Here is a 27,822-nt window from a genome sequence, read left to right as displayed (position 1 = left end):
CGCCACTGATTATTTCCCCCCACTCCATCCTCTAAGTAGTTGAGTTGCTAAGTTCACTCTTATTGAATCTAATTCGTTTGTTGACAACTTCCTAAACGAAATTTCTTATCAATTTTTGCATTCAGCATTAATCACATTTTATTTTCCAACAGTATGCACATTACGTAGTCCAAAAATAGTTAGTTCCCGGTGAGTCATTCGATTGATTTGTCGTAGAAGCCGAACCGGACGAAGTTTTAGTCTGTAGAACAAATTAAAACGTGTAAAGCCTCCAAACGCCTTCACAATGGATATTGGTTCGATTGTAATTGTAGTGGTTATTATTTGTATTATGGTAAGCTGCTGCGGATATTGTTGCCAAAGACATCGAGGAAAAGTGTTGGGACGTAAGTAAATACAAAGTATCATAAATTTAGGTGATTCATATGGTTGTTGCGAAGAGGTTTCTTTAAAATTGGTTGTTTTTACTTTAAAAGTGGTACTTTCGTTTTATTAAAAAAAAAAAAGGTAATATTTGGTAGTTGGTTAAAAATTAATACCTAGCTCGTAATTAAACTTTATTGGAATTTAGTTATTCTTACAATGAATTTATTCCTATTAAAATAATTATTAATAATTTGTTTTAGCTGCTCCAACATTAACTACGTCAGTAGTAACAACAACAGCAACATCAGTTCCACATCCGCCATATCCAGTGGCCCCTCAACATCCAATTCCACAGCCAGCACTTGTTCCGGGAATAGGATTTCAGCCGACAATGCAACCAGGATCATATCCATATCCTGTTAATCAAGGTAAACATAATCTTGATAAAAGAAAATATCAATTTCAGTATTTGTAATAACAGTAACTAATTTTTTATTTAATTTTGGTTGTAAAGCTCCTGGATATTACTATCCGCCCCCTCAAATGGGTATGTTGTCATATTATCATCCTAGCTACTATTATTATTCTTTAGGTATACATGTGGTAGTGATAAGATTTTTTTGTTTGCTTTTAAAGTTTGCCAAATAATAAATTAGTTTAGCACACTGAGAAACATAATTACAATGGAATTTTACATACAACAGTATAATAATTATAATCATAAGTAGAGCTAGGATTTTTATGCAGTCAAATTATGGGAAATGTGCGCATAAATATGCAAGCTTTTTATTCAAAATATGCAAAAATATGTGGAAATATGCAAACATATAATAATAATAATAATAAAGGTCTTTATTTCTCTCTAAACCTTTCTTATAGTTGTTATCAATCTATTTCTATCACATTTTTGTATATGTTTTACACTTTTCACATGTTTTTCTATTTATTTTCTTCCTCTCACACGTTATCTTAAAAAAGAATAATTAAAAAAGTTTGCCATAGATACTCTAACAGATGAAAATTTAATTCTGAGACATATGAGAGAGATTTGTCTAGAAACATGTGTAAAAACATATTCCAAAAAGATGGGACATCAAATTTAATATAGTTTTATTTAGTTTTAATTTAACAGTTTTCCATATTTTTTAACTCCTAGTGTAAAAGTCTATGAAAAATACAATTTCGGAACAAACCATTGGCAACTCCTCTGAAAACTCTAATTTTCAACTTAAATCTTTGGCTAAAACGCTGCGACATAATTTAAAAAAAAAAACTTACAACTTTGGCACAAGTTTTATAAAATAATTCCTCATTATTTAAATTTAATTTGGGATAACTTTTTATCCACTGGGACACAAGACGCGATATCACGTTAGACATTGTTGTTATAGATTGGTAGATTAATGTTCATTCACACTGAACACAGTAATTATGGTTGGGGATTTCCTTAAACTTAAACTCAACAACGCTAGGGATTCCCCGCATGTTTCTGTGAATCGTTGTAAACAAGAAATCAACCCGCAATCAAAAAATATCCTGTATTGTGCTTTAAACTAAAAGGTATGTTCGCATATTTAAAAATCACGCAGTCATTATACAGGGTGATTTATAACATACGGAACAGACTAAAAGGGTAGGTACTAGAAGCCAAATTGAAGATATTTTCCTAATAAAATTTTGACCACAACTTAATAATCACAAAGATATAGAACGTTAAAGTTGAAATAATGGCCGAGCATTTCTTACCATATACGGTATTACACTACGTTTAAATTCAAACTGCGAATATTTCGGGGTTACTTAACCCATTCAGGACCAGTGATAGAAATAATTAAAAAAATTCTAATTTTTATGTCAATAAACCTTTATTTAGGTCTTTAGAAACAATCTTTAAAATATAAAATACAACATACTTAATACATTTTGGTAGATTTTTTGAACAATATTAAATAATTATTCGTGAGACGATTTTTTTTATAAAAAGAAATAATTTTATTTCATACTAATATTTCGATCGTTTTTTTCGATCTTCATCAGAGTATAACTAAAATACAAAAGCAACTAAAAATAACAATCTTACAATAAAAGTGAATTATTTACTAATTATGTTTCTTAAGGAAATAACATAAATGAAACCATAAAACGTTTATAACAATAATTGGAGATGTAAAAAGTTTATGAAAAATAAAAACGTGAAAAGTGACAAATATATTGAAATAAACAAATCAGTACTGGTCAATCATATTACGTCACAAATAAAATTCATTTATTTTTATTATTTTTATTTTTATGTATTTGAAAAAGATATGAATAAATGTTACTCAAATTTTCTGTATCTAACTTGAAATTTACAATATTATTTTCAGCGTTAATATGAAACATTTCAAGGAGTAATCTATTATGATAATTTGATTATCCAAAATTATTGTTTTCAAAATCAAAAATATGGTTATAGTCAACAGCGTGTTTTGAGAGAGCACATGATGTTTTTTTCAATTTAGTGTCACTTTTGTGTTTATTAATTCTACTTTTTAACCATTGTTTAGTTTGTCCAATGTATTTACCATTACAATCTTTACAAGTAATGCAATATATACGTTCCGATTCTAAGAATTTTTCTGTTTTATCTTTTAAAGTTGAGAAATATTTATTTAATTTTTTTGGGTATATATTAATGAATGTTAAATTATCTCGTTTTAAATGTATTCGAAGTAATTCTGTCAATCCAGGAATATATGGAATTTTTTTATATTGTTTTAATTGTGTCGATGTATTAAAATTTGTACTAATGTTATGTTGTAAATTAGTGGAAAATAGTAATTTATTAAAGAGTTTTCTTGGATAACCATTATTTTCAAACATATTACGTAAAATTTTCAGATTCTTATCTTTAAACTGTGGTTCGACTATACTACATATTCTATGTTTTAAAGTAAGCACCGTAGCAATTTTATGTTTGAAAGTGTGGTACGAATAAAAATTTACATATCTACCAGAATATGTTGGTTTTCTATACCAATCAAAAATAATTTGGTTTTTTTCATCTCTAATCATAATAGTATCCAAAAACTTTTGAAATACTTTTGTTATTTTCTCTTTCGATCGTAAAACGAATGTTAGGATGAAATTTGTTAAACACATATAAAATATTATCAATATAATCTTCTTTACGTTTTATGGTTTCATTTATGTTATTTCCTTAAGCAACATAATTTGTAAGTAATTAACTTTTATTGTAAGATTGTTATTTTTAGTTGCTTTTGTATTTTAGTTATACTCTGATGAAGATCGAAAAAAACGATCGAAATATTAGTATGAAATAAAATTGTTTCTTTTTATAAAAAAGATCGTCTCACGAATAATTATTTAATATTATTATCAATTACGATCGATTAATTTCTTTTATTTATTGTTATAATGGGATTTTTTGAACGTTGCGTTAACGCAACATTGGGACCAACTCCATAGTAAATGGAAATTTACATTTGATGCACATAAATACTATCGTGCTTTGATATACCCTGCAGCGTTGTCTCCACTTTTCATTGTTTTTTGAATTATGTATAACACATTATAGTTACAAAAATGTGTCCTCTGGTGTATCTTAACTGTTGTTGACACTAATAAGGCTTCCTACAAATTCCTATCTATAATCCCACTGAGAAATTGGTTTGTCATTATATTGTTTGCCTGTGCATTTTTAAAGTATTTACTATGGCGGAGTCTAACATATTTATAAATGGCAACCACCATTTTTTCCCTGGTAATGGTATTTCAAATATAAAATTTCCTCATTGGTCAAATTGTCAACTTCGTGTGAAATATAACCAATATCAATTACTTCGTTGAGATCAAGATCTTCAAAAATTGCTTCAAGTTCTTTTAGCATTAAAGGCCTTTTGGGATTATAGTGATATTTGACCCTACTCTAAAGTCGGAAATATACCCTGACGCATATATATTTACACCACTATAAAATTGTACATACCATAATAAAATGTTCTTGAGTCCCAATATTGTGATGTACTCACTTTTCTACACTTATTACAAAAGTTATAAAATTATATGTACATAGTGAACTTTTTTTTAAGCATTACTTTGGAAAGATCAAAAAGGTATCAAAAATTATATTTGCGTAAACAATATTTTTCTTCTCTTTACCTAAATTCAATAAAATATGTATTTAAATGCTTTATTTATTAATAGCAATAATATTCTCAATTTTGTCGTAATTTGGGGCGTAAATGAAATCCGGCTCGTCGAATAAACATAATTAAAATATATATTATATACTTTCTATTGTAGATAGTAATTTTTAACTTTTATTTAATTAATAAACGACTCTGAATGCCACCAACCTAACCAACTATTTGCAGTCACAAAAACAACTTCAAACAAGTTTACGAATGCAATTCATATGTATATCTACTGGTAGTGGCTAGGTCCCAATGTTGCGTTATCGCAATGTTCAACTTCAAAGTCACTTGGAAACTAGATTTTGTAAAAATAATTAGCTATTCCTTCACATTCTTGTTCTGTGAAGTATGCTGTATATGAAAAATATTTACGATTAAAAAAAAATTATAATAAGAGTTCCTTTTTACAATGTTTTTAAATTTATATTACCATGCTAAAAAGTTCACCATTTTTGTTAATTTATATTTATGCTTAAAAGTTGAATTATCTATGATAAAAAATGCATAGGTGTGCTCTTAAACAAATAGTGTTTTTCTGATAAAAAATCAATGTTTTTAAATATTAAAAAAAAAATCATTTTGCGAATGTTGCGTTTACGTTAAATTATTTAAAAAATTAACATACGATATCTATGTAACTATTAAGTTTTTAACAAATGTTTTGTTTTAGAAAATCTTTTCAGTTTTACCTCTAGTACCTACCCATTTAGTTTGCTCTGTATGTTATAAATCACCCTGTATTTATTCTATTAAGCAACAAGAAACAAATCTAGTAAAATGAAAAATATGCGCAAATATGCAGTAAAAGGCCAATTTATGCAACAATCCAAAAAATTGTAAAAATATGCAATTTTTTTATTGTACCATCTGCCTTATTTCTATGTAATTCGCCCAGAAACCAATTTTGAAAAAAATATTCCAGAAAAAAGATGCATTTTACATAAAATCCGAGCCCTAATCATAAGTAGGTTTTTCATAATTTATTTTCTTAAAATTAACATTTTTATCATTCTTTTTTATAACAGTTATGCTCATTTATCTTTTATTCATAAGTTACAATATATTACAAGAACGAATTAGTTTTGTTAGTGGATGAATATTGATGCATAATCTTTTAAGATGATAAATAATAGTTTGGTAGTAGCTTTAACCTATTATACATTCACTACATGTTCCAAATTGGACAAGAACCAGGGTTGATTCTAACTTTTTAAGACACAATTTCCTAACCAGGGGGTGAAATACGTTTCCGTTTTTGAAAGAAAAATGAATGTAATGCGTAAATTAAACATCATTATATGATTCAAGTTGGTCACTGTAGTAGTGACGATGTTACAGCAGACACAAAGTCACAAATAATTAACAAAGTAGAATTATCGACGTTTTATGCCATTAGTTGCAACGAATGCACCGAATCCACCGACGTTGTTAATTGTGCACAATTACAGGCATACCCCGCTTTACGGACTTTCGCACTTACGTAAAAGTTTATTATTATTATTTCTTAGTATGAACGATTTCCGATAGGTGGCGCTATAGTTATACAAACTAGTAAACTAATTCGGGGAAGTCCCCTTATCCACAGAATAATAGTTATTCTAATTAATAGTTATTCTGTACCTCGACGTCGGGTACTATAATTAATTATCACACTGTACATACAATGTAGTATTTACGTGTGTTCTTATAACGAGTTTAGCAAAGTTTGGAATAGAAGGTACGAATAAAAGTCGTAAATCGATAAATTTGTGTCTAACCTGAAAATTATTAAGCTTTTAGAGAAATGGATGTCTCTAGCCGAAGTAACCCAAAGATTTTTCAAAAACTACAAATAATCCTTTCCTTCCCATGTTAGCCATATGGCTACCACATTTAAATTCCTATTTCGACTTCCAATTTGGGAAGGAAAGGGTTAATAGCATTTTGAAAAATAAGGAAAAAATTATTAGAAAGAGTTATTACAAAAAGAGATGAAATTAAGTTGACATATTCCACTAAGTTTATTTAACGAGTTAAAAGCTAAGAAAACGAAATCAACCGAAGATATCACATTTGTCATTTGTTGCTAGTGGATGGTTTGAAAAGTTTAAAAAGAGGTCAAATTTATGTAACATCAAAGTGCAAGGGGAAGCAGCTGTTGTACACTTACCACCTTGATACATAAGGTTTGTTCTACTCCTGTTGTCTATTCAATGCAAATAATCTTTAATTGGTTTTGTTACGTTTAGAAAACATAAGCGGTAGTTGGCATAAAATATTTAGGCGTTCAGAGTTAAGAAAAAAGTTTGGTAACTACTCAAAGTCAAAATGGGCCTCGAAAAGCCCAGTCGCGCACATCCTAGGGTTAAGAGATCGATATCTTCGCAACCGCTCGATAAAAAAAATTGCGGTTAAGGTTTTTGTAATTATTGAACATTTCTACGAAACATATGTTAATTTGTAAACTTTCGCGAGTTAAATGAAAAAGGTACCCAATTTCTTTACGGTGCCGGCAACCTTGTCCACTTTGCGTTTTTTTTTTCAATTTTACGTAAGTACATGCGTTAGTTTCCATTAAGTATGTAAATCGAGGTATACCTGTGATAGTTTATGTACGATACATCAGCGGAGATCACATTGAAGAAGACATTTTGTACTCCCAATCTGTGACAGCAGGCACTAAATCTTAATTTTAAAAGAAAGATTAAGATAACAATGGGGCTGTTACCCTCAATCGAATAGAGAGACCGTCTTTCAAAAAATCGATAAACTGTGTAAAAATAGGATTGGTAACATTTTCATTTGCATATTAAAATTCAAAATCCCCACTATAAAAGCTTTGGTGACGTTTACGAAGTTTTCGTGTAAGATCAAGAAGACACAAACGCGATGTCTCGCTCATGCACCTTTTATTGATTTTTATTTCAACCAACTGCGTGCGAAACGACGCGACGGTGACGTCTCCAAAGTTTTTTCAAATTTTCATTATTTTTTTTTTTTGAAAAACTAAAGCCCAGTTTGAAAAATAAAAAATTATAGAAGTCTTCAATCATGCTAAACTATCGAATAAGCTAAAAAAAATGTGTAACGGCCCAATTTTGTCTGGCTTATAATTATTGGTTTTCTCTAAGAACAAAAATGTTACAAAAGTCAAATACAATTAAAAAAAGCTTTTTTATAACCACTTAAATTCTATTAATAAAACGATAAAAATTATTTTACAAAAAAAATACAATTCACGTTAAGTTTATTTAATGATAACATATATTATCGCCAAATATTCAGTTCCTGATAGTTTATCTATGAATTATGCTATTATCTACAATTTTACTTTAACTACTATCAAACAGTTCCTTACAAGCAATGATTTTCTATATAAATATGTATTTTAAATTTAGAAAATAATGGTTCATTTAAAAATTATCATTCAACACAAGTAAGTAAATGATAGGGAAAATTGAAAGCAATAGCAAAACACAGTAAAGTATAGAGCAACATGAGCGGCCCCTCTCGTTACCGCGACCTATAAAATCTATTGTAACTTTAGCCCTCCAAAAGTTTAGGAAAAATGTAGGTCATTGATGAACCTTAGTATTGCCCCAAGGTCTTGTACCTTTATGTCGGTAGGTGTCAAGAGAGCTTTACCGAAAATGTGTGTCTTAGACGGCCTTTGGCGACGCAATTACACAGTATATGTTCAGTTGCTTCTGACTCGTCGTTGCAAAGTCGACAAGTTTGATCCTCAGCTTGTCCAATGTGGAAGAGGTGGTATTTTAGGGGCGCATGGCAGATCAGGAAACCTGAGAGCATCCCTATATCCCCTTTGCTGAGGCATAAAACCTCTTTGGTTTTGTTTTGCGACGGAGATATCATACTCTTAGCTTGTCTGTGACCTGGAAGTTCATTACAGCGTGAGGCTACCTTTGAGGCCTGCCAACTGTTGATTATTTGTTTTAGGTGGCTTTTTTGTACTCCACAACCGGGTTGGGGTTTAATGAAGGGCGTATTCGCTGCCTCTCTGGTCAGCTTGTCCGCCTTCTCATTGCCAATGTTGCTGTGACCTGGAACCCACCATAGAGTAGCATCATTGCCCCCAGCGAGTTCTCTCAGGTTGCTGGTACACTCTCTGATCAGTTCGGAGTCACACGTGAGGGCTTGAATTGCCTTTAGGGCGGCCCGACTGTCTGTGAAAATGTTTATGAATGCTATCCCTTTTGTAGGTTCAAAGCGGTCCAAAAGTTTATAGCAAGAACTTGATCATATTGAAATTGGTAATTTTTTCTGGTGCAAGTGTAAGGTTGATCACTGAAGAATATCTCTGGTCCCTATAGGTTATTATACCGGGTGTGTTTGATAATATTAATTTGATCTATCGTCATCCCCTTTATAACGTTTAAATCTCCATTAATCCAAATTCTTTAAACAGACTAGAGGGTAAGCTTCCCTATGTTCAGTCAAGGAAGTCCTCGAATACTACCCAACTTTTTGATTTAATGAATACATCTGGCTTCTTTCTGTTTTCAACTTCTCCGCTCTCCTCTTGTTTGTGCCTAAAGGTGGTTGTATGAATCCCAGCTCCTGTTGCAGTTGATTTGCATTAAATTTATTCAATTTATTTTTTATGGTCTATCTGGAGATGACTCGGGGAAGCTTTGGATATCTGCTTCACTTTTCTCATTTCTTTTCTTTTAGACTGTTTTACTTCCTTTTACTTTTCTTGCTTTTGATGTTGTACACTTTCTTGCGTGATTTCTGTTTCATTTTTATCTTTTCCAACTTATCCTTCTTGTTACACCAGCTGACAATCTATTTTACCTTGTCCACTTTTTCTGTTACTGTTTCCTTGCTGTTCTCTCTTGCCTCGTTTATTTTTTTCTATATCAGAAATGCTCCTGTGAAGGGCATTTTGATTCGTTCTTGCACTCTATCGATAGGTTCTATTGTAGTCCTTGGCAAAGTGAGTTGGCGACCAAAATCTTGAGCACTTTTTTATTAACTTTAATTTTCCCACGTGACATACTGTTGATCATATTCAAAGGAATTTTTCCATTTGTGAGAAACTTTTCTTCCACTTATTGCTTTCTTTTGTGATGCTGCTTCCAGCTCTTTTCCGTATTGCGTCTTCCATCTAATTAATTTTTGTTGCTGTCGTCATTCCTTTTATGTTTATTGTTTATCTTCTTTGATCTCTCATTATTCCACTCGTTATCGCCTGTCCCTCTTGACCTAATATTTTGCGTATCTCTTTAGTTCCCTCGTTAGCCATGCTTGTTGTTATCAAACCAGGCCATTTCTTAATTTTCTAACCTCTGCCTCTCATCATTCCAAGGCGTCTGTTGACATTTTATTGTTTCCTTTTTATTGTTTCTCATTGTTTTTACCATGTGCAGTGTCATCTTTTTAATTTTATCTACTAAACTAATTAATACTACTAATTAATATAATTTCTTTATTTGCAATAGAAATATTTTATTTTTACAATAATATATTTAAAAAAATTTAAATGTGCAAATTAAGTATATTAACTTATTTCTTTATTCTTTCAAGTTTTCTAATTAAATGGTATTACAGTACCGCTCAGCATTATATGATAATTTGGTTTTTCCTACATAACTTTTCTAATAATACAATTTATTATATTCCAGAGGATACAATATATGCCAAAGTATAGAGGCGTGACAAATTTCTTTTGAAAATCGATATCAGGCCTAGAAATAACCTTTATTTTAATTTTTTGTTTAACGTTATTTTCACGTGATATTTTCTGGAAGTTATGAAACATTATTCTTAAGAATGAGTAAAAAGAAGGACTTCGAGATTTGTTGGAATCGACGCAGAAGGCCATCAGATAGGTGCTCGACAAGGATGCACACAGATGCAGCTCATCACGCAAATATCATCGGTATTCAAGACGTGGAGGACACTTGGTCGCTTCGTGACGAAGAAACTAAAATGATACACCTCAAATCACCACCCGGCTGGAGGACAGGAACGGCTCGATGCTGTGCAAAGCGAACACACGGCTCACGACGATGGACATTGCGGGAGAATTGTGGTGTTCTGCGCAGCGCCAACCGTCTACATCGACAGAGTCAAGAGGAGGCTGAAGGATGCAGGACTCATTGGTCGACGTCCGGTAAAAAAACCACTCGTTTCACCTAAAAACAGGAAGGCGCGCGTGCAGTAGGCGAACACGCCCCTCAACTGCACCCGGCAGCAGTAGGAGAAGGTCTCTGTGGAACGACGAGAGCAAGTTCCTGCTATTCGGAACTGATGGTATATCGTGCATACGCCATCCTTCGGGCACCCGCTTTGATCCCAAGCACCTGCTTCTCATGATGAAGCATGTCGGTGGTTCCGTCATGGTGTAGGGGTGCTTCAACGCTGCTATCACCGGCCCTCTGGTTCGCATTACGGACACCATGGCCCACCAGAAGTTCAGGGACTGCCTGCAAGATGACATGCTTCCCTGGCCACGCAAAACATGGGTCGGTGTTGACTGTTTCAGCAAGACAATGATCCCAGACACACATCCAGGAATGTCCAACTGGATCACGCAACGTTGAGTGGCGGTAATGGACTGGTGCAGCCAGAGCCCGGACCTCAACATCTTCAAACCACTGTGAGACACTCTTTGACACAAGTTGATGGGCATTCGGACCACTTCCGCTGACGAAAAGCTCCAACAGCTGCAGGCGAAGTTGGTGAAGATCGACCAGTCCACTATCGATGCATTGATTGGTTTCATGCCCAGATGTCAGGCTGTGATCAACAGGATGGGTTACCTAACCAAGTACTAGGTTGCTCTACATGGCTGATTGCCGTTCACGATTATTATGTTGATATTTCTTGAGTTATGAAAAATAATTTTTTGATAACTCAAAGTTGAAACAGATTCTTCTACACAAGTCTATGTCATGTGAAATACATTGCAAAAACTATGGTGAAAAAATGGTCTGCTTTCATAAAGTTTCAAAAAAGTTATGTGGGAAAAACCAAATTATCATATACTTTTGAGCGGTACTGTACTTACGTTTAAATACAGATAAAAATATTAACTTATCTATGATAATATTATAATGTAAAACGTGCAGTAATTAATAGTTATTTATGTACCAAAGCATATATGCCTCTTATTTTAATACGACCATGTCTTTACAAGGAAAACTTGTAAGGTCACTTCAAGGAAGTTACCGCTTCTTCGTCACTTCCTTGAAGTGACATACCAAAGTTTGTCACAAGGCGTACAGCTGTTTCTATCAAGAGATAATGAATATACGTTTGTGCAAATTTATACACACGTTGTGTAGGGATTAAGGAAATAATTGATATTTTCTATTGTTGAAAAAAATTTTGTTTTAAATTCTAAACAAGTCTTTAGCGATTAATCATAACCTTCAGGAAGTGAATATGAAGTGATTAATATAGTTTTGTTGAATATGTTCCATAATTCGCGCAGTAGTCTTCTGAATAAAATAAAAACCAAGATATATACCATCCAGTACAAATCTGTGTGTAATGTCACATACTTGTCCACATGGATTTGTTGTTTCCAGTCATATGGAGACTCTGTAGAGTTGAGTACTTTATGTTCGTTCTAGAGACCTTGATACGATAAATTATTTTCTATTAATCTACTGGACAAAAAATACTTCAAAAATTGTTTATTTAGTTATGAGCAATAATTGTTAAAATACATGAATTATTATAATTCATTAGTTAACTCATGGATTAATAATTTTCTATTTAAACTATTACTATTGTTTATCTTTTTTAAAATTTAAAGTAATGAAATCATTTTAATCGTTCAATATTTTAATATAATTTTTGTAATTCGCGACGGTAATGAAAGCTATTACAGTACTCAAACGGGTGCTGTAATGACACTCTTTACAGCATCCGATGCTGTAATGAGATTTTAGTGACATTTTATGGAATCAGTTCAAGTTGGTGACATTGGGTCATTAATTTTTCTAGTTGTCAATGTGACAGTGTTTGTCTATGGATGTTTAAACGCGTTCTTAACATCGAATACAAGGTCCACAATGATGAGGACATTGAACATTGAGCAATTTCTCTTATTTTGGGAGGTGTACATGAAACATTTTTATCAGGTGAATACGTTTTGCGTTTTGACAGTTTCTATTTGTCATTCAAATTTCTATTTTCAAGTGTTACGTTGTTACCAACTGCTACATACCTATTTCCCTACATTGTCAAAATTTATTTTATTTTTGTTAAAAAAAAAAGGATAAAAAGGCGAATTACAAAAAATAGCATAAAAAACACGTTTCATAAGACTTAAAGCACTCATTCATTAAAAAACTCGTGGCTTCGCCACTCGTTTTTCAACTTGAATTCGTGCATTTCAAGCGTGTCTTACGAAACTTGTTTTTTAATATACTATTTTATTTCTCATATTATTACTTCCGTTTCTCATGTTATTAATAACTCACTAATCTCAGTGATGCAAGTTGCATGTATGCATGGAATAAAAAATTATCTGTTTGATATGTAATTATAATAACTAAAACAAAATTAGTTATTTGTGTACGAAAACCGCAAAGTTTTATTGTTGGCGATCGAGAGACTATAACCGAACACTATTTATCGGGATCGTCCACGAAAAAACGCGGTCAACTTATACACATTTTTTAGACAACCGGTTGTAATCTTAATTGAATAAAAATGAACGTTTAATTGATTTTTTTTCTGACAGTTTTCCCATATTTATTATTATTCACTCTTGAGTGTTATGTATTGGGCTCAAAATCCGGTTGTCCAAAAAAAATTTTCCTTGTTACAATAAATAACAATAGATATAGTTTTTATTTTTAATCCTTATTTTTAAAGCGGTTGTTACTTAATTATTTTTCAATGAAATAATTGCAGGACCTGTAATGCCTCAACCATATCCACCACAACAAAATCACCCGGTTGTAGCACCGCCACCTTCATATCACGAAGCTATGGGGCAGCCGACTCAACAACCTGCAATGCAAGAAAGCTACGCTAAACAAGCACCGTACAACCCGAATTATTAACACCAATTTGTCTTACCACATTTCAAACAAAATCAACAATAATGGAATGTCATAAAAAGAGGACAAAGTGTTGCTCGCGGATTGTGCCAAAAAAATTAGTTTCTAGTGTTATATTTTTATTTATAACACCGCAAGCAGTACAAGGCCTTTTCTTATTAAGGCCAGTGCCTTATAACACAAAAACAACGTACATCTCCATTTTTTGGTTAATTCATTGGTTAAACATACTATTTTTATATTTATATTCGTGATATATATGATTTTTTTGTCTGAATGATTTATCTTATAATTTACTCATTCGTGTTTTCCTTTCATTTTTTTCTGATATTTTTATTAGTTGTTTTATGGGAAGTTCGATTTATTTTTTTAAGTTACAAGATGAAATTTTGTAGTCCATTATAATCAATTCTTATGGAAGGATTAGATTTTCAGTGATAAGACACTTAAAATGATTGTGGTACTTTAAATTTTTGAAAGGTAGAATTGATAAATAAACAAATTGTTCTTTTTTCACAATGGTGACTATTTTTTTTTTATTGTGGTAAGGAACAAATAGGAATATGTAAATGTATAAGGCTTTGAAAATTGTACCACATCTTTCCACATATGATAATGTGTAAATGTAAAACTTATATGTTGAAAAGACTGTGTGACTTATGTTTCAATAGTTATTTAAATAAAGAATATCTTCCAAAAATAGTCAATTTATCTTAATCAATGAGATTTACTAACAACGAAATATACAATTCCCTTATATGCAGTGAATCTTGCTCAGAATGAACAAGTTAAAACCATTTTTTAATTTAAGAAAATATGTAAGACTATAATACCATTGAACAAAGAAAGATTCCAACCAACTAAATGCAAATCAACATGTTTATAAAGTTGGCCATCCACGATACGATATTGCGGGTACTTAGCTGGATATTCTTCCATCAATTTGCGAAGTTTACAATACCACTTATCACTATTAGTATCAAGAACAACTGAAGCACCAACACAATCAACAGTTTGCACAATCCTAGATAGTGTGTCTGGTACAACATTTTCTGTAGGGGAGAGGGGGGTACATTGGGACGTTTGAAACATTTTCCAATATGAAGTCTTTATTTTTGAATGAAATAACATTATTTTTAAACAACACATGAATTAGGGCTTTGGCTTTGCGATGCAACGTCTATAAAAGGTAATTCGCTCATACAAATTTAATTGTTTATTTTTCAAAAACTTCATACAAATGTCTCAATGTGCCCCCACTGTGGGGCAAAATGGGAAATCCCTGGACACACAAGTAAACTTCCTTGGTAAAACTCCCTTACAAGTGAAAGTGCAATTTTTATTGTTTCCAAATATAACAAAATATCGACAGAATATTAAACATATCGTTTCAAAATATATTAAAGGAACTTAAATCTATTGGAAATTTTTTTATAGAACCTGATTGACTTGTAGTGGTATTAATTTGCTTCGGTTTTGGGAGTTTCATCTCGATTTGATGGAACTCTACCAAATCCTTGTCCACTACAGTTGGATATACAAATCCACTCCGAGCTGAAGTGCTGGCTGTTATCGTAATGTTTCTTTCCATTTCTTGATGGGATGTATTTGCACGAACTTCTTAAACTGTTAAGGATGCGTTGTCAGTAACATATGCAGCCGCAAAATCATCTCTCGAAAAAATATTTCTGTTATATGGCACTATGCCACATTTTCTAAATCCAGAGCAAATATTATCCAAAGTAAATGCTTTATAATAGGCTTGACCGGTTAATTCTGCGATTTCGTAAATGGACACCCAAATCTCAGAGCATAGCCACCGCGATTGTGTGGCTGCGGTTCTGAGAATCCGAGGTGAGAAGGGCTGGACAGAAATTGTCATCCGCTCGGCATACTTCCCCGGAACGGAAAATGACCTTCCCTCGGCCGCTGTGCGAGACATAATTGCCTACAGCCGGAGGAATAACCTGCAAGTTGTTGTTGGATGTGACGAAAATGGCGCCAATGCCCACCACACAATGTGGGCAAGCACCAACACAAATGAAAGAGGTGAGTTACTTTTTGACTACCTATTAGGGGAGGGGCTCACTGTTAATAATGTAGGCGCCAAACCAACCTTTGTTACCAGAAATAGAGCAGAGGTACTTGACATTACGTTCAGCTCAATTATATTAAGCTCTAAGATGACCTCCTGGAGGGTATCCTCTGAACCGTCGTGTTCAGATCATAGACATATTCAATTTAAAATTGATCTAGGGATGAAATCGGACTGTACGTACCGTAATCCCCGTAGCACTAATTGGGATCTGTTTAAGAGTTGCCTTGCAGATAACCTAACTAGTGTTATCGCAACCGTTAGGAACTGTGATCAGGTTGAAATAGCCACGGAGCAGATCTCTGTGGCAATTCGCTCTGCATATCACAGTAGCAGTCCACTGAAGGTGAAAAGTAATAATCGGGGCACACCCTGGTGGAACGAATCTCTTAGCTCCGAAAGACAAGAGGTCCGAAAACTTTTTAACCGGGCCAAGACATTAGGTGAATGGGAGAAATATAAACAGGCTCTAACGAATTACACCAAAAACATAAGTAAGGCAAAAAGAGAGTCTTGGAGGAGGTTCTGTGAGGGAGTGAAAGATACACCCAGCAGTGCAAGAATTCACAAGATTCTCGCTAGAGATCCGGTACTACCCCTGGGCTCACTTAGGCGGCCTGACGGTAGTTTTACGGACTCTAGCAGAGCCTCGTTGGAGCTTCTCAGGCAGACTCACTTCCCAGGAAGCCTGATAATGAGGGCCGATAATGCCACAGCGGGCTATTCCTGCAAGGCAAAGCGCCCCTCAAATACGGATTGGAGTGTGGCTAGAAAAGTCGTCACTTACACATCCGTGGACCAGGCAATTCAACCGTTTAAGCCGTTCAAATCGCCTGGAGAAGACAATATCTTTCCTGCTTTGTTACAGCAGGGAGGTCTTTGTTGTTGCCAATTTTGGTAAAGATTTTCAGAGCGAGTATCGCCTGGAAATATGTACCGGCAGAATGGACTAAGGTCCATTCTTACAGGGTACCTTACATACCCAAAGAGGGCCGTTCGGTCCCTACTAATGCCTTTCGACCCAGCAGCCTAACGTCATTTCTGCTGAAAACCCTTGAAAAAGTTCTGGAACGGTATATCCGTACGGTGCCATTGGTATCTGGTCCACTGAGTCGCCACCAGTATGCTTAGCGAAAGTTGGATGGACTAATCCGCCCAACTATCCAAGGTGAAGAAATTCCTTTCTCAAAGGAAGTCAAATATCTAGGAGTAATCCTAGACAAAACCCTGTCATGGAATGGACATTTGCAGGGAGTTTTGCACAAAGCTAGACTATGCTTGTGGACTTGTCGCAGTCTTTGTGGAAAGAATCGGGGTCTTACCCCTGAAAGACTGTACTGGCTCTATGTGACTGTGGTTAGACCTATGATCACATACGGAGCAGCAGCCTGGTATAGGAAAGTCCGACAGACTTCAGTTATCAGTAAACTTTCACGAATTCAACGAGTAGCTGGATTGGCAATCTCTGGTGCGATAGGCACAAGGCCAACTCTAGCAATGGAGGTTCTGCTTGGCCTATCTCCTCTGCATTTGCATATAGAGAAAGTGGCTAGAACAACCATTTACAGATTTAAACAATATGCTCAAAACTGTTCCGACATGTCCTACCAATGGGCTGCGGAAGACATTATAAGCACTGATATTGTGCTATCAATGCCGTCAGATTTGGCGGTATCACTATCAGTGATTAATGCTCGATACCAGATTGTACTGCCTGAGCGGCAGTCCTGGATCGAAAATGAAAATTCTCTGGTTCGGGCAGACATTTGCTTGTACACAGATGGATCAAAAACGCCTGAAGGGGTAGGAGCAGGAGTATACTGCCAGACACCTCGAATTAAGCAAGCCTACAGCCTGGGTACGTACTGTATTCCAGGCGGAAGTATTTGCTATTGACATGGGTGCAAAAATCTTTCTTGAAAGAGGGGCGATGAACATGACTGTACGAATTTTCTCAGACAGTCAAACCGCTCTCCAGGCGCTGCAAGCCGTGAAAACGGTGTCGGCTCTGGTTAATGATTGTAAGAGAACATTAAACACGCTGAGTTGTGATAACAGAGTCTCTCTGATCTGGGTCCCGGGTGACTCTGGGGTTGCTGGCAATGAAGCGGCAGATAAGCTAGCACGAGATGGCAGCGCTGAAGCGTTTGTGGGGCCGGAACCAGCAGTTGGTGTATCATTTGCGATGGCCAAATATAGGATTGGACTGTGGGCTGAAGAGAGACTTCGCCTACTGTGGACCAGTTCTCCTGGAATGAGACATGTTAAGGTGTTTATTAACATCGCCACTGTCAAACCCGGGAATATTTTGGGACTTGCCCGTAGTAGCATAAAAGTTCTAATGGGTGTTTTTACTGGGCACTGCCGATTAAAAGCACACCTCAACTTGTTGGGTATAGCCGACGATGTTGAATGCCGACTATGTGCGGAGGAAGCAGAGACGGTTGAGCATGTTTTATGCCACTGCCCTGCCGTTAACCGTATCAGATTCTCGATTTTTGGGTCGCAGTTTATCTCCTCAAAAGATCTGAATGACCTTTCGCCGAGCAAGGTATTAATGTTCGTTAAGAGCATTGGACTGCACGGTGAAATTTGATAACGATATCTATCGGGGTACAATAGATCCTTAGGGTCGCGGTGCAAGGTTGGTTGGTCCGCCTACCCGATATGTATTCTATGTAATGTAATGTAATGTAATGGACACCCGTTTGCCGGGATGGGAAATAAACCAATCGTTAAAAACAGATTTCAAGTAACTTTTAAAGGGTCCATATACACACACATCGAGAGGTTGGAGACGATGTGTACAATGGGGTGGAAATGTTATAAATATTATACCATTGTCCCTACAAAAAACTATTGTCTCCAAACTGGTGTGCGATTCGTGGTTATCTAGTAATGTGAGGATGCGATTTTCTTTGGAACATTTTGTAAATTTTTGAATGTGTTTCACCACTTCTAAAAATAAAGATGCCGTCATCCAACCGGATCCTGATTTGTTGGATAATCCTAGGCTACCATTAGGCGCACTTTTCAAAAATACCGGTTTGTTTTTAGCCCTTGGAAAGACATACACCGGTGGTACTGTATTTCCGACGGCATTAAGAGGCTACTTTACCATACAGCTCGGCAAATTACAAAAAACATACATTATTTATGAAAATATTTGGATGAAATTTTGTACATAGCTTCTTCTAACAATTCTACATAACGCATGGTGAAAATTTTTAAAGTTTTCCAAAAAAAGGGGTTTTTTTCCTCAATATTATACAATTTGGTCGTTCTTTTTTAGCTTGCATGATAGTATACTTGAAAATAGTAATATTTTTCAAATAAATTTTTTCAAAATTTTTAGTTATAAAGGAATAGTTTGTAATTTGCTAAAATTGCAAAAAGGTAGCGTAAAAATGAATATTTTCCGTCAAGATTCCCACGAAGTATTACCACCGCGTTAGTCCCGCCTCTTGCCGACTGAGCGGCGCTTACATCGACTCTCTTCATCGAAGCTCCTTGTTTTATCTATTACTTTTTAATGTGGTAGAGAAAATAATCATTTCCAAAAGTACGTTTTAAACTTTATTTTCCGTGATTTTCTACTAATGATTGTGTAATTTAACAAAATTTTTGAATTTATAGTCAATAGTTGTTATTTTATTGTGTACTATAGTGTTAGTTTAATTTAGTTTGTGTAAAGTTTTTATAAACAATGGGTAAGTATGTTCATCTAAAAAACTACCCCTTAGCATTTAAAGATGTTCTCGAAAAAGGAGTAATAGACGGTAATAATTTACGATATAAATTTTTATAAAATCTAAAATTTCATATTTTATAGTCCGAGATTCAATTGAAAAATGTATTCATTCCGAAAGGTAAGTTAAATTTTATTAATTTTATTGTATAAACTGTGGCACACATAAAAAGGACTTATTTAAAAAGAATAAACCATCACAGTAAAAATTAAAACGATACATTATTTGAAGCGATACCATAAGATAAATAATACAAATGATGCAGAACCAAATACTGATGGTGGAGAATAATTCATTCAACTGCAACAAAACTCGCATTAAATTTATTAATGAGTCAAAAGCAGGGCTTAGCAGCTCATTTCTTTTATGTTTTATGTGCGGGATAAAAAAGAAGCTTACACTGAAGAAAGCAAAGAGTCTATTGAGATAAACTCTGCTGTTGTTTCTGTTATCTGTCGGTACCGGATATACACAGGCTGAAGAATTATTGTTATGTGTTTGTTATTTATGTTAACAAAAACATTCCAAAAATATCAAGAAACCGCAAGTGACATGGCATAGCAGTCTATGAAGAACGCAGGTAAAGAAGAATTAATTTAGTTACAGCTTCAGGAAAAGTAAATAAAGACTGAATAAAGACTGTAAACGCTAAACGCTCGAACAACATCAATTACGATGCATCATCCGGAGTGGTACTGCTATAAAATAATTGTATACAATAAAATAAAATACTCGTGTATACAGAGTAATTCAGGTAGGTAGCGAAAGCCGATCAGGGTAATGATAGCAATTCGGTTATAATTTATGAGGGACATTTCACACGAAGAATATAAAAGAAAGAAGAATTTATTGGAAACTTGCAAGATGGATGCATTAACAGAAATAAAATACAAATTCTTACCAGAAGCTAAAGTACCAATCAGATATGGATCCAAGAAAGGTATCTGTGCCTAACTGCATCGAGATTTGGTGATGTATGTAGGATGAGAAATGACACGTCTTGCTTAAATAAAGTTAAATCAATCTTGTACTCGAAATTTGCTAGAAATAATAACACTAAACATGGCCAAGACTATGAATGGCTTGCATTAAAAAAATTTGAAAGTAAATATAACTTGCCAGCAAACTCTTGCGCTCTATTCATCCGTAGGATGTATGGATTCTTAGTTGCAAGTCCAAATGAAACAATAAAAAATGAAAATGCCATCGTCGAGGTGAAGTGTCCAGCGAATTTCAAGAGCTTACATCTATTCAACGATGGCAAATTAAAATTTTCTAAAGATTTTTCTAGTCAGGGCTGTTTTATTTATTACACTATTAGCCATATTTTGTATACTTCAATCATTATTTAATATTATTATTAATTAGGTATTACATATTATTTCATTTACTTATACAAGGTGATGCAGACCATGCAGTCCATTTTTTAAACAGAAATATTAAAAAAGTTCGAATGAAAAGTAATAATATTCATAAAGGAACCACATTTATTCAGCTATTTTTTCTTTAATTTTTGTAACTACCTGTGTTTTCAAATAAAATTACTTACACGGTTACTCTGAGACACCTGTATATCAAACGAACGCATAATAATACAACAAAGATATAATTTATAAATGTTGTACCGAACTTTTCACATTCCCTGTATTGCAAATATATCTATTTTAATATAAAATGAAGTTATAAATGTTATTTTCGTTTCAAAATGATATAAATGTTTTATGCCTCGCAAAATTATTTATTGCATTTGAAATTGATTTTTGCCTTATATTCAATTGAATTATAAACCCATAATCTTAGATGTTCTCAACTTCTTTCTCTAATTTCTCTATTAAAAAATTAATATTCTATTCATATCGAAAAAAAGCGTTAAAAAACTGATATTTGCGTAATGTAAATTGTTGTGAACCAAAATACTTAAAAAAACAAACGTAGTAAAAAGGTGGGCTACGACTACGATTATTAATAAAAAATCAAAATAATAAATAAATTGGAAAGTCAATAAAAAGATTGATTGTAATCGTAATTAAGAAAAATTGTTAATAAACAATAATATTTAGAAGAAGTCGTTTAATTTCTTCATTAACAACATCGACGAGAAAAAGAATCGTAATAAAATAAACACGATGTTTTTTTTATCTATAAAGGGTCGGGCCTAGTAGAAAATAAACTCCGCCTCGTTGCTTCCGAACGTCCGTCGTCTGCGCCCCTCAGAAACTGACCGACCTGGTAAAGTGGGCTCTTAATGATAGCACAAAAGGTTACCAGTTTTCCTCTCTCGGCTGAAACTACTTGCCCCACCTGCTTAGTTCCCTTCATAGCAATAACTTTTGGTGTCTGAAGGACTGTGGTGACCCCTGTTTCGTCCAGATTATAGACATTTTCTGGTGTTATTTTATGTTTTTCTAATGCAACTTGCAGATTATCGAAAAATTGTTTCACGTTGGTTTCGTTAAATCCTGATGCCCTGGCTAGACTGGTGTTTTCAGGTTTTCTTAAACTGAGATTGCTGAACCTTTTCATGAAAGATTTCATCCAGTCCAAACCCGCTCTCTTGTTCTTATCCCAGCTCGTTGGGTATTTTCTGTTAAGTTTTTGAGCAAACTCAAACGCTAGTATTTGAGCTTGCGAATACGTCAGCCCGTAATTTATTTTTGAACTTTGCATTAGATACTCGCACAATTGTTGTTCTTGGTTTACGGTAAAAACTTGTTGGGTGCTATATTTCGACTGAAATGGCCAATGAAATAGGTCGTTTGAATCACTTTCTACTGTGGCAAGATTCGTGGTCTCAGGCGGCAAGTTGTTATTTTTATTATTTTTCTCTCCTTCATCATCTTCAGTCGGTTGCGCAGCAAGAGACTCCCCTGTTTCCCCATCTCTGTTTTCTTCTGCTTTCCGCTTTTTGACTTTGTTCAACCTCTTGACTAAGGTAGATTTCTTGATATTATGTGTTGCTGCAGCATTTCTTATTGATAACCTTCCATCAATAACATTTCTAACTGCAGCAACACCGTCTTCCTTAGATACGGAAGCACGATCTGTTTTTCTCTTGTACGTACGGACCATTTTTTATGTCCTGAGTCCTGAAACATTTTTTTCCTTAATTATATCAACAAATTTTATTAGGCGGGGGCACATTGGAATAGTCTCAATGTGCCCCTTACCTTTTGTCCTAAAGTGCCTCCACTGACTGTATTGAACATAAGATCATTTGCAAAATAATAGGTTAGGTCTATACAATAAATAAAGCAATGAACATAAGTCTCAATATTGTGTGTTCTTAGTGATTAATTAATTTTAAACCATTTGCTTGAAATATAGAAAATATCCAGTTACCAATTTTCATGCAACTGTTTACACCAACTACCATAAAACACTTAAAATTGAATAAAAATTTCCGTACGTCACAAAACAGCGCAAAATGTTTGGAGAATTTGAAGCAAGGTATTGCCCTCTGGTACACTTTATTAAAAGTAAAAACAGCAAGTAATGGCGCCATAATTTAAAATGTCCCATTGTGTCCCATGTCCCAATGTACCCCCCTTTCCCCTACCCTTACGATGCTTAACGTGGAAATGAAATTGTTGATACAAATCGAACAGCCCAACGCGCTATTCGACCAGTAGGTTCCCTCAACTTCAGCAATCATAACAGTGAGTAATTATCTGTTATTACAGTACAAGGTACACCTCCAAGGTACGGCCTTAGCTTTTCCACAGCCCATATCACGGCAAGACATTCTCTTTCAGTGGTAGAGTTGTTATATTCAGTTCTTGACAAAATACGGCTCAAATAAGCAGTGACGCGAGCTCCGTTTTCCGATGGTTGTAACAGAACAGCCCCCAACCCAACTGCAGAAGCATCAGTTGCAGTTCAAATGGCAACGAATAATCTGGAAAACAAAGTATAGTTCCACGTATCCCAAGTATCACAATTTTGATCTACAAAAGTTGCATTTATCCCAACTGATCTTAAGACGTGCATCAATTAATCTTTTAAGCACCTTTTCTAATATCAATATATGCCTCTCAAATGTTTCGGTGACAATAATCACATCGTCTAGGTAGACAAAGATGTTCGGTTCAAGATCTGCTCCAATAACTTAATGTAAAGAACTTCTAAAAGGTTTCTGTTATGATAATTCTTTTCAATATCCAAAACTTTGACATTATCAAAATCAAATTTATGTCCTGTGTCCGTGGTATGTTGTGATAGAGCACAGGAGGATTTTAATAACCTACAATCGCTCTTGTGTTTTGAAATCGTACTTTTTAGCCACTGGTTGGTTTGTCCAATGTATTTGCCATTGCATTCGCCACACGAAATGCAATAGATGACCCCTGATTTTAATAGTGGATCAGTACTGTCCTTGACTCTAGTGAAATATTTCTGCAATTTGTTATCGTAGCAATCCACCACTTTGATGTTGTCAATATTCTTAAAGATTTTTTTAATTTTTCCCGTAAGTTCATTCACATAAGGAATTTTACGATATTTAACAATCTGTTCAGTTGTGTTTGTTGTTGTATTTAAGATGTTGGTAGAGAATAACAATTTATTAATAAGTTTTGGGGGGTACCTATTATTAACAAAAGCATTACTTAAAAACCTCAAATTTTCATCAAGGAACCTCCGATCACTAATGTGCATTATTCTGTGTTTCATTGTCAATACTGTTGCTATCTTGTGGCCAAAAGTGTGGTTTGAATGAAAGTTTAAATATCTACCCGAATAAGTAGGCTTAATATACCAATCAAAAACGATCGAGTTATCCACGTTTCTGATGACTTTAGTGTCAAGAAAGGGTAACCCCCCGACGACTTCGTGATCAAGTGTGAATTGTATGCTAGGGTGAAAACTGTTAAATTGATTTAAAATTATCCCTACATCGTCTTTGTGGACACCCAAAATTAGATCGTCTACATATTTTTTGATGAAATTAATTCTGAAGTTAGTGTTATTTTTCTTTAAAATGTTATCAGTGATGTAGTCCATCACCATCAGAGCCAGTATCGGAGAGATTTTGGAGCCCATAAAGGTTCCTTCAATTTGACGATAGATTGTTCCATTAAAAGTAAAAATTGAGGTTTATTATTTTTTAGGTTATTAACTACATACTACATACACTGATGACTCAATAAACTTCAAAACGGATACACAATCCTTAAGCAACATTTATGCTTACATCATTTCTAACGATAAGAACAAGAACAGGCTAGCTCCCTAGACATTTTGTTTTTCTGTTTTTATATAAGACATTTCCTATATTGACAAATAAAATTTCAACAATGTTTAAAGTTTTATAAATTTGTTATTTTAAACACTAAAATTAGTTCTAGGTTGTGAATTTGTATCGCTGGGGTTACGCTAAATTTTTGTTTTGTTACTTTTATCATTATGATTAAATTTTAATTTGAATTTCAATAACGGTGTCCTCTTTATTTTTAACGCATGTGCTGTGCGCATTGTTCCAATTTGTTTCAAATAAAACTAGAATTTCAGAATCAACACAAGAAAAAATTTTAACGTTGTAACGTGTTCGTTTTAACATTTGGTTCCATATTTTGACTTAATTAACTCAATAATTTCAATAGCAATGTATTTAATAACGTTTTTAGTTTACCAACTTCATAAACAAGTAAGTTTTTAAACCTATTTTGTAAAATTTCTATCATTTTAAGAAATTTTTTCTTTTTAACAGCAAATGTAAATTCGCTCTGATGAAGGTTCTAGAATCTTTCTTTCTAGAATCTTAATTATAAGGTATGGTCGCTCATCAGGTTCAGAACTCTCCAAGATATAATGCAAAACGGCTCTGTATTTCTCGGTCGATACACCGGCGTCTATGTCATCTATCCGACCATCTAGTGACGACGCCTTTTGTTTTCCGACGACGTTTGAGGACTATTTTTCGAGCAGATTGGACAATTTCGTGTGGTAACTCCAGGCTTCTTGCACTTGTAACAATGTAGTTTGAGAGGTGCAGTACAACCTTTTGCTAGATGACCCGCTTTTTCGCAATTATAACAAGTTATTGTCGTTTCTCGTTCTTGTCTTGGAGTCGAAGTCACTCCCATCATTTCAACATATGTACTCTCTCTATGTTCCACGTTCACGTATGCCAAGTCTGGCTCCAACATTTTTCGTCGACGTTTAGGAGGCACAAATTCATACATTTCTCAGTGCTTCAATTGTCAGAGATACGGCCATATAAATAATTATTGTTATTTAGTTTATACAACCAGCTTGGTACCACCCATTTTAGTGGTCAACCTGGATCGAATCAACCTCGAAATCATACTACCGATGCTAATGTGATTGAAGGTGATCGCCATCAAACTTCAAATGACAAACTTGATCATCAAACAAATTGTATCTCCTCTAATTTCACAACTGTAACCTTATGTAAGTATTATAGGAGTATAAGTATGAGATATTCCTTAGTCTTCCCTATCTCTAACTAACATCACTCGTTAAATTTTAATGCGAATGGATTTAGAAAACAAAAGGATTTAATCACGGTAACCAGACAAACCGGGATTTCAAACAAAGAAAACATTTCAAGGACAGGACGTCCGGCGACCGCCAGCTTATCAAGACAGATGAAAAAACTAACGAATGAATCATTTGCAAGAAGACCATGAATAGACCCAGGGCGAACAACTGCAAGTGATATGGTTATAAACACGATCATACATGTCCAGCCTTCGGGCAAGTTCGTAAACGATATGGTAAGAATAATCATTTTGTCAGATGTTGTCGAACAAATAAAGTTATTCAAAGTATGTATTGAAAACAAAACAGATGACGAAAAATCGATTAAAGGAATGATTCGTACTAAAGAGTTTACTTAATAAAAAATATATGATTAATTGATGAATTGTAATTACGTAGAGCTTGTAAATCCATCTTAACTGATCAGTTGCACAGAAGGAGTGCAACCTTAAATCGTTAAAGTGAGGAGATCGCGTGACGTCGACGACCATAGGTATAGTGCAAAAAAATTAGTACATACATTATAATATTAAGAAATCTCCTTTTTCTGATGGAAACTTTGAATTCTCCACGATTGAGGTTGCCACTGTGCGTGATATTATTGATGCCTTAAATCCTCTTCAGCAGGTTCAGATGGTTTCAGTTTTTATATGTTAAAATTATGCTGCCCTACAGTGCTTCCTTACGTTACACTCATTATTAACACCTGTTTAATTGAAGGTACGGTGCCAGAATGTTGGAAACATGCTATTGTAAAAAAATCTGAACCTTCTTCTTTTGGTGATTTGCGACCCATCAGTATTCTCCCTTTTCTTTCTAAGGTGTTTGAGAGAGTCATTCAACGTCAGCTAACGCATTTTGCCAACCTATATGACGTTTTTCCTTCTACGCAATCTGGCTTCAGGGAGGGATACAGCTGCACAACTGCAATGTTGGCTGTCACAGACGACATCATTGCGGCCACTGACAGGGGCGATATTACTATAATGACGTTGCTAGACTATAGTAAGGCGTTTGATATGGTCAACTATTGCACTTTGTTAAAAATTTTGAGTTTTGTTGGATTTGGTTCGTGCGTACTGCGGCTCATTCATGATTATTTGTCTAATCGTTCTCAAACAGTAGAAATCGATAGTTTATTGTCTACTGCCAGGCCAGTTATGCATGGTTTTACTTGAAAATCTATCAAATTTAATAAATTTCATATGTATGCAGACGACATTCAACTTTATTATAGCTTCAAGGCTGAAAATTAGAATGCGGCGAAAGAGAAAATTAACTTGGACCTTCAAACACTCAACTGAAACTGAATCCTGGAAAGTCTGCGGTCGTAATGTTTGGCAATAGGCGTATCTGCTCGCACCTGAAAAACTTAATACTACTTACTTTTGATATTGCACAAATCGTAGAACCGATAAAGCAAGTAGCGGTAAGCAAGTAGCAAGCCTTTGTAGCGGACTGGTTCAAGCGATATAAATGGCTGCAGTGTTCTGTGGAGAAAGATGCTGCGTTTTGCTATCCTTGCCAACAATTTTTGCCTCATGGTAGCAAACAACTTCTTACACTTCGACAGGTTTCAAAAACTGGAAAAACGCCATTGATGCAAAAACTGATTTCCCAAAACACCAAAAATCAATTTCCCATGCACAAGCCATGGCGATGTGCGAAGACAAACTACGTAGAATATCTACAACTACCAGTGTCGAAACGTTGTTAAATAGAAAAGTATTAGAAAAAAACCGGTATTACGTGAAATCTATTGTTGAAGTAATACAATTTCTAATTATCAACGAGTTAGCGTTGCGTGGAAATTATATCTTGGAGGCAGAAAAAGAACAAGGATTATTTCAGAATTTGTTTGAATACACGTGCATGAAAGATCCGAATTTGAAGGAGGC

The 27,822-nt window shown here is 34.3% G+C and overlaps 1 protein-coding gene across 2 annotated transcripts; it reads left to right on the top strand.

Moving 5' to 3' along the window:
• The first annotated feature begins 40 nt into the window (after window positions 1-40).
• On the top strand, window positions 41-14,284 carry LOC111416541 (protein shisa-5). 2 transcript variants are annotated; one of them, XM_023048599.2, is made up of 4 exons: window positions 41-386; window positions 627-794; window positions 881-913; window positions 13,434-14,284. In XM_023048599.2, the coding sequence occupies exons 1-4, from the start codon at window positions 287-289 to the stop codon at window positions 13,583-13,585; spliced, it is 453 nt and encodes a 150-aa protein (XP_022904367.2). In that variant the 5' UTR covers window positions 41-286; the 3' UTR covers window positions 13,586-14,284. The 2 variants fall into 2 exon arrangements, with proteins under 2 accessions (XP_022904367.2, XP_022904372.2); XM_023048604.2 differs by lacking the exon at window positions 881-913.
• Window positions 14,285-27,822: the final 13,538 nt, after the last annotated feature.

The sequence above is a fragment of the Onthophagus taurus genome, chromosome 7 (assembly GCF_036711975.1).
Source record: "Onthophagus taurus isolate NC chromosome 7, IU_Otau_3.0, whole genome shotgun sequence".
Classification (NCBI taxonomy): domain Eukaryota; kingdom Metazoa; phylum Arthropoda; class Insecta; order Coleoptera; family Scarabaeidae; genus Onthophagus; species Onthophagus taurus.
This window is presented reverse-complemented; position numbering and strand designations above follow the sequence as displayed.

Excerpts from the sequence above, each read along its gene's own strand:
- LOC111416541 (XM_023048599.2), top strand. The coding sequence starts at position 287 with ATGGATATTGGTTCGATTGTAATTGTAGTGGTTATTATTTGTATTATG. Across the intron at positions 795-880 it reads TCCATATCCTGTTAATCAAG|CTCCTGGATATTACTATCCG; the intron begins GTAAACATAATC and ends TTGGTTGTAAAG. Across the intron at positions 914-13,433 it reads CTATCCGCCCCCTCAAATGG|GACCTGTAATGCCTCAACCA; the intron begins GTATGTTGTCAT and ends AAATAATTGCAG.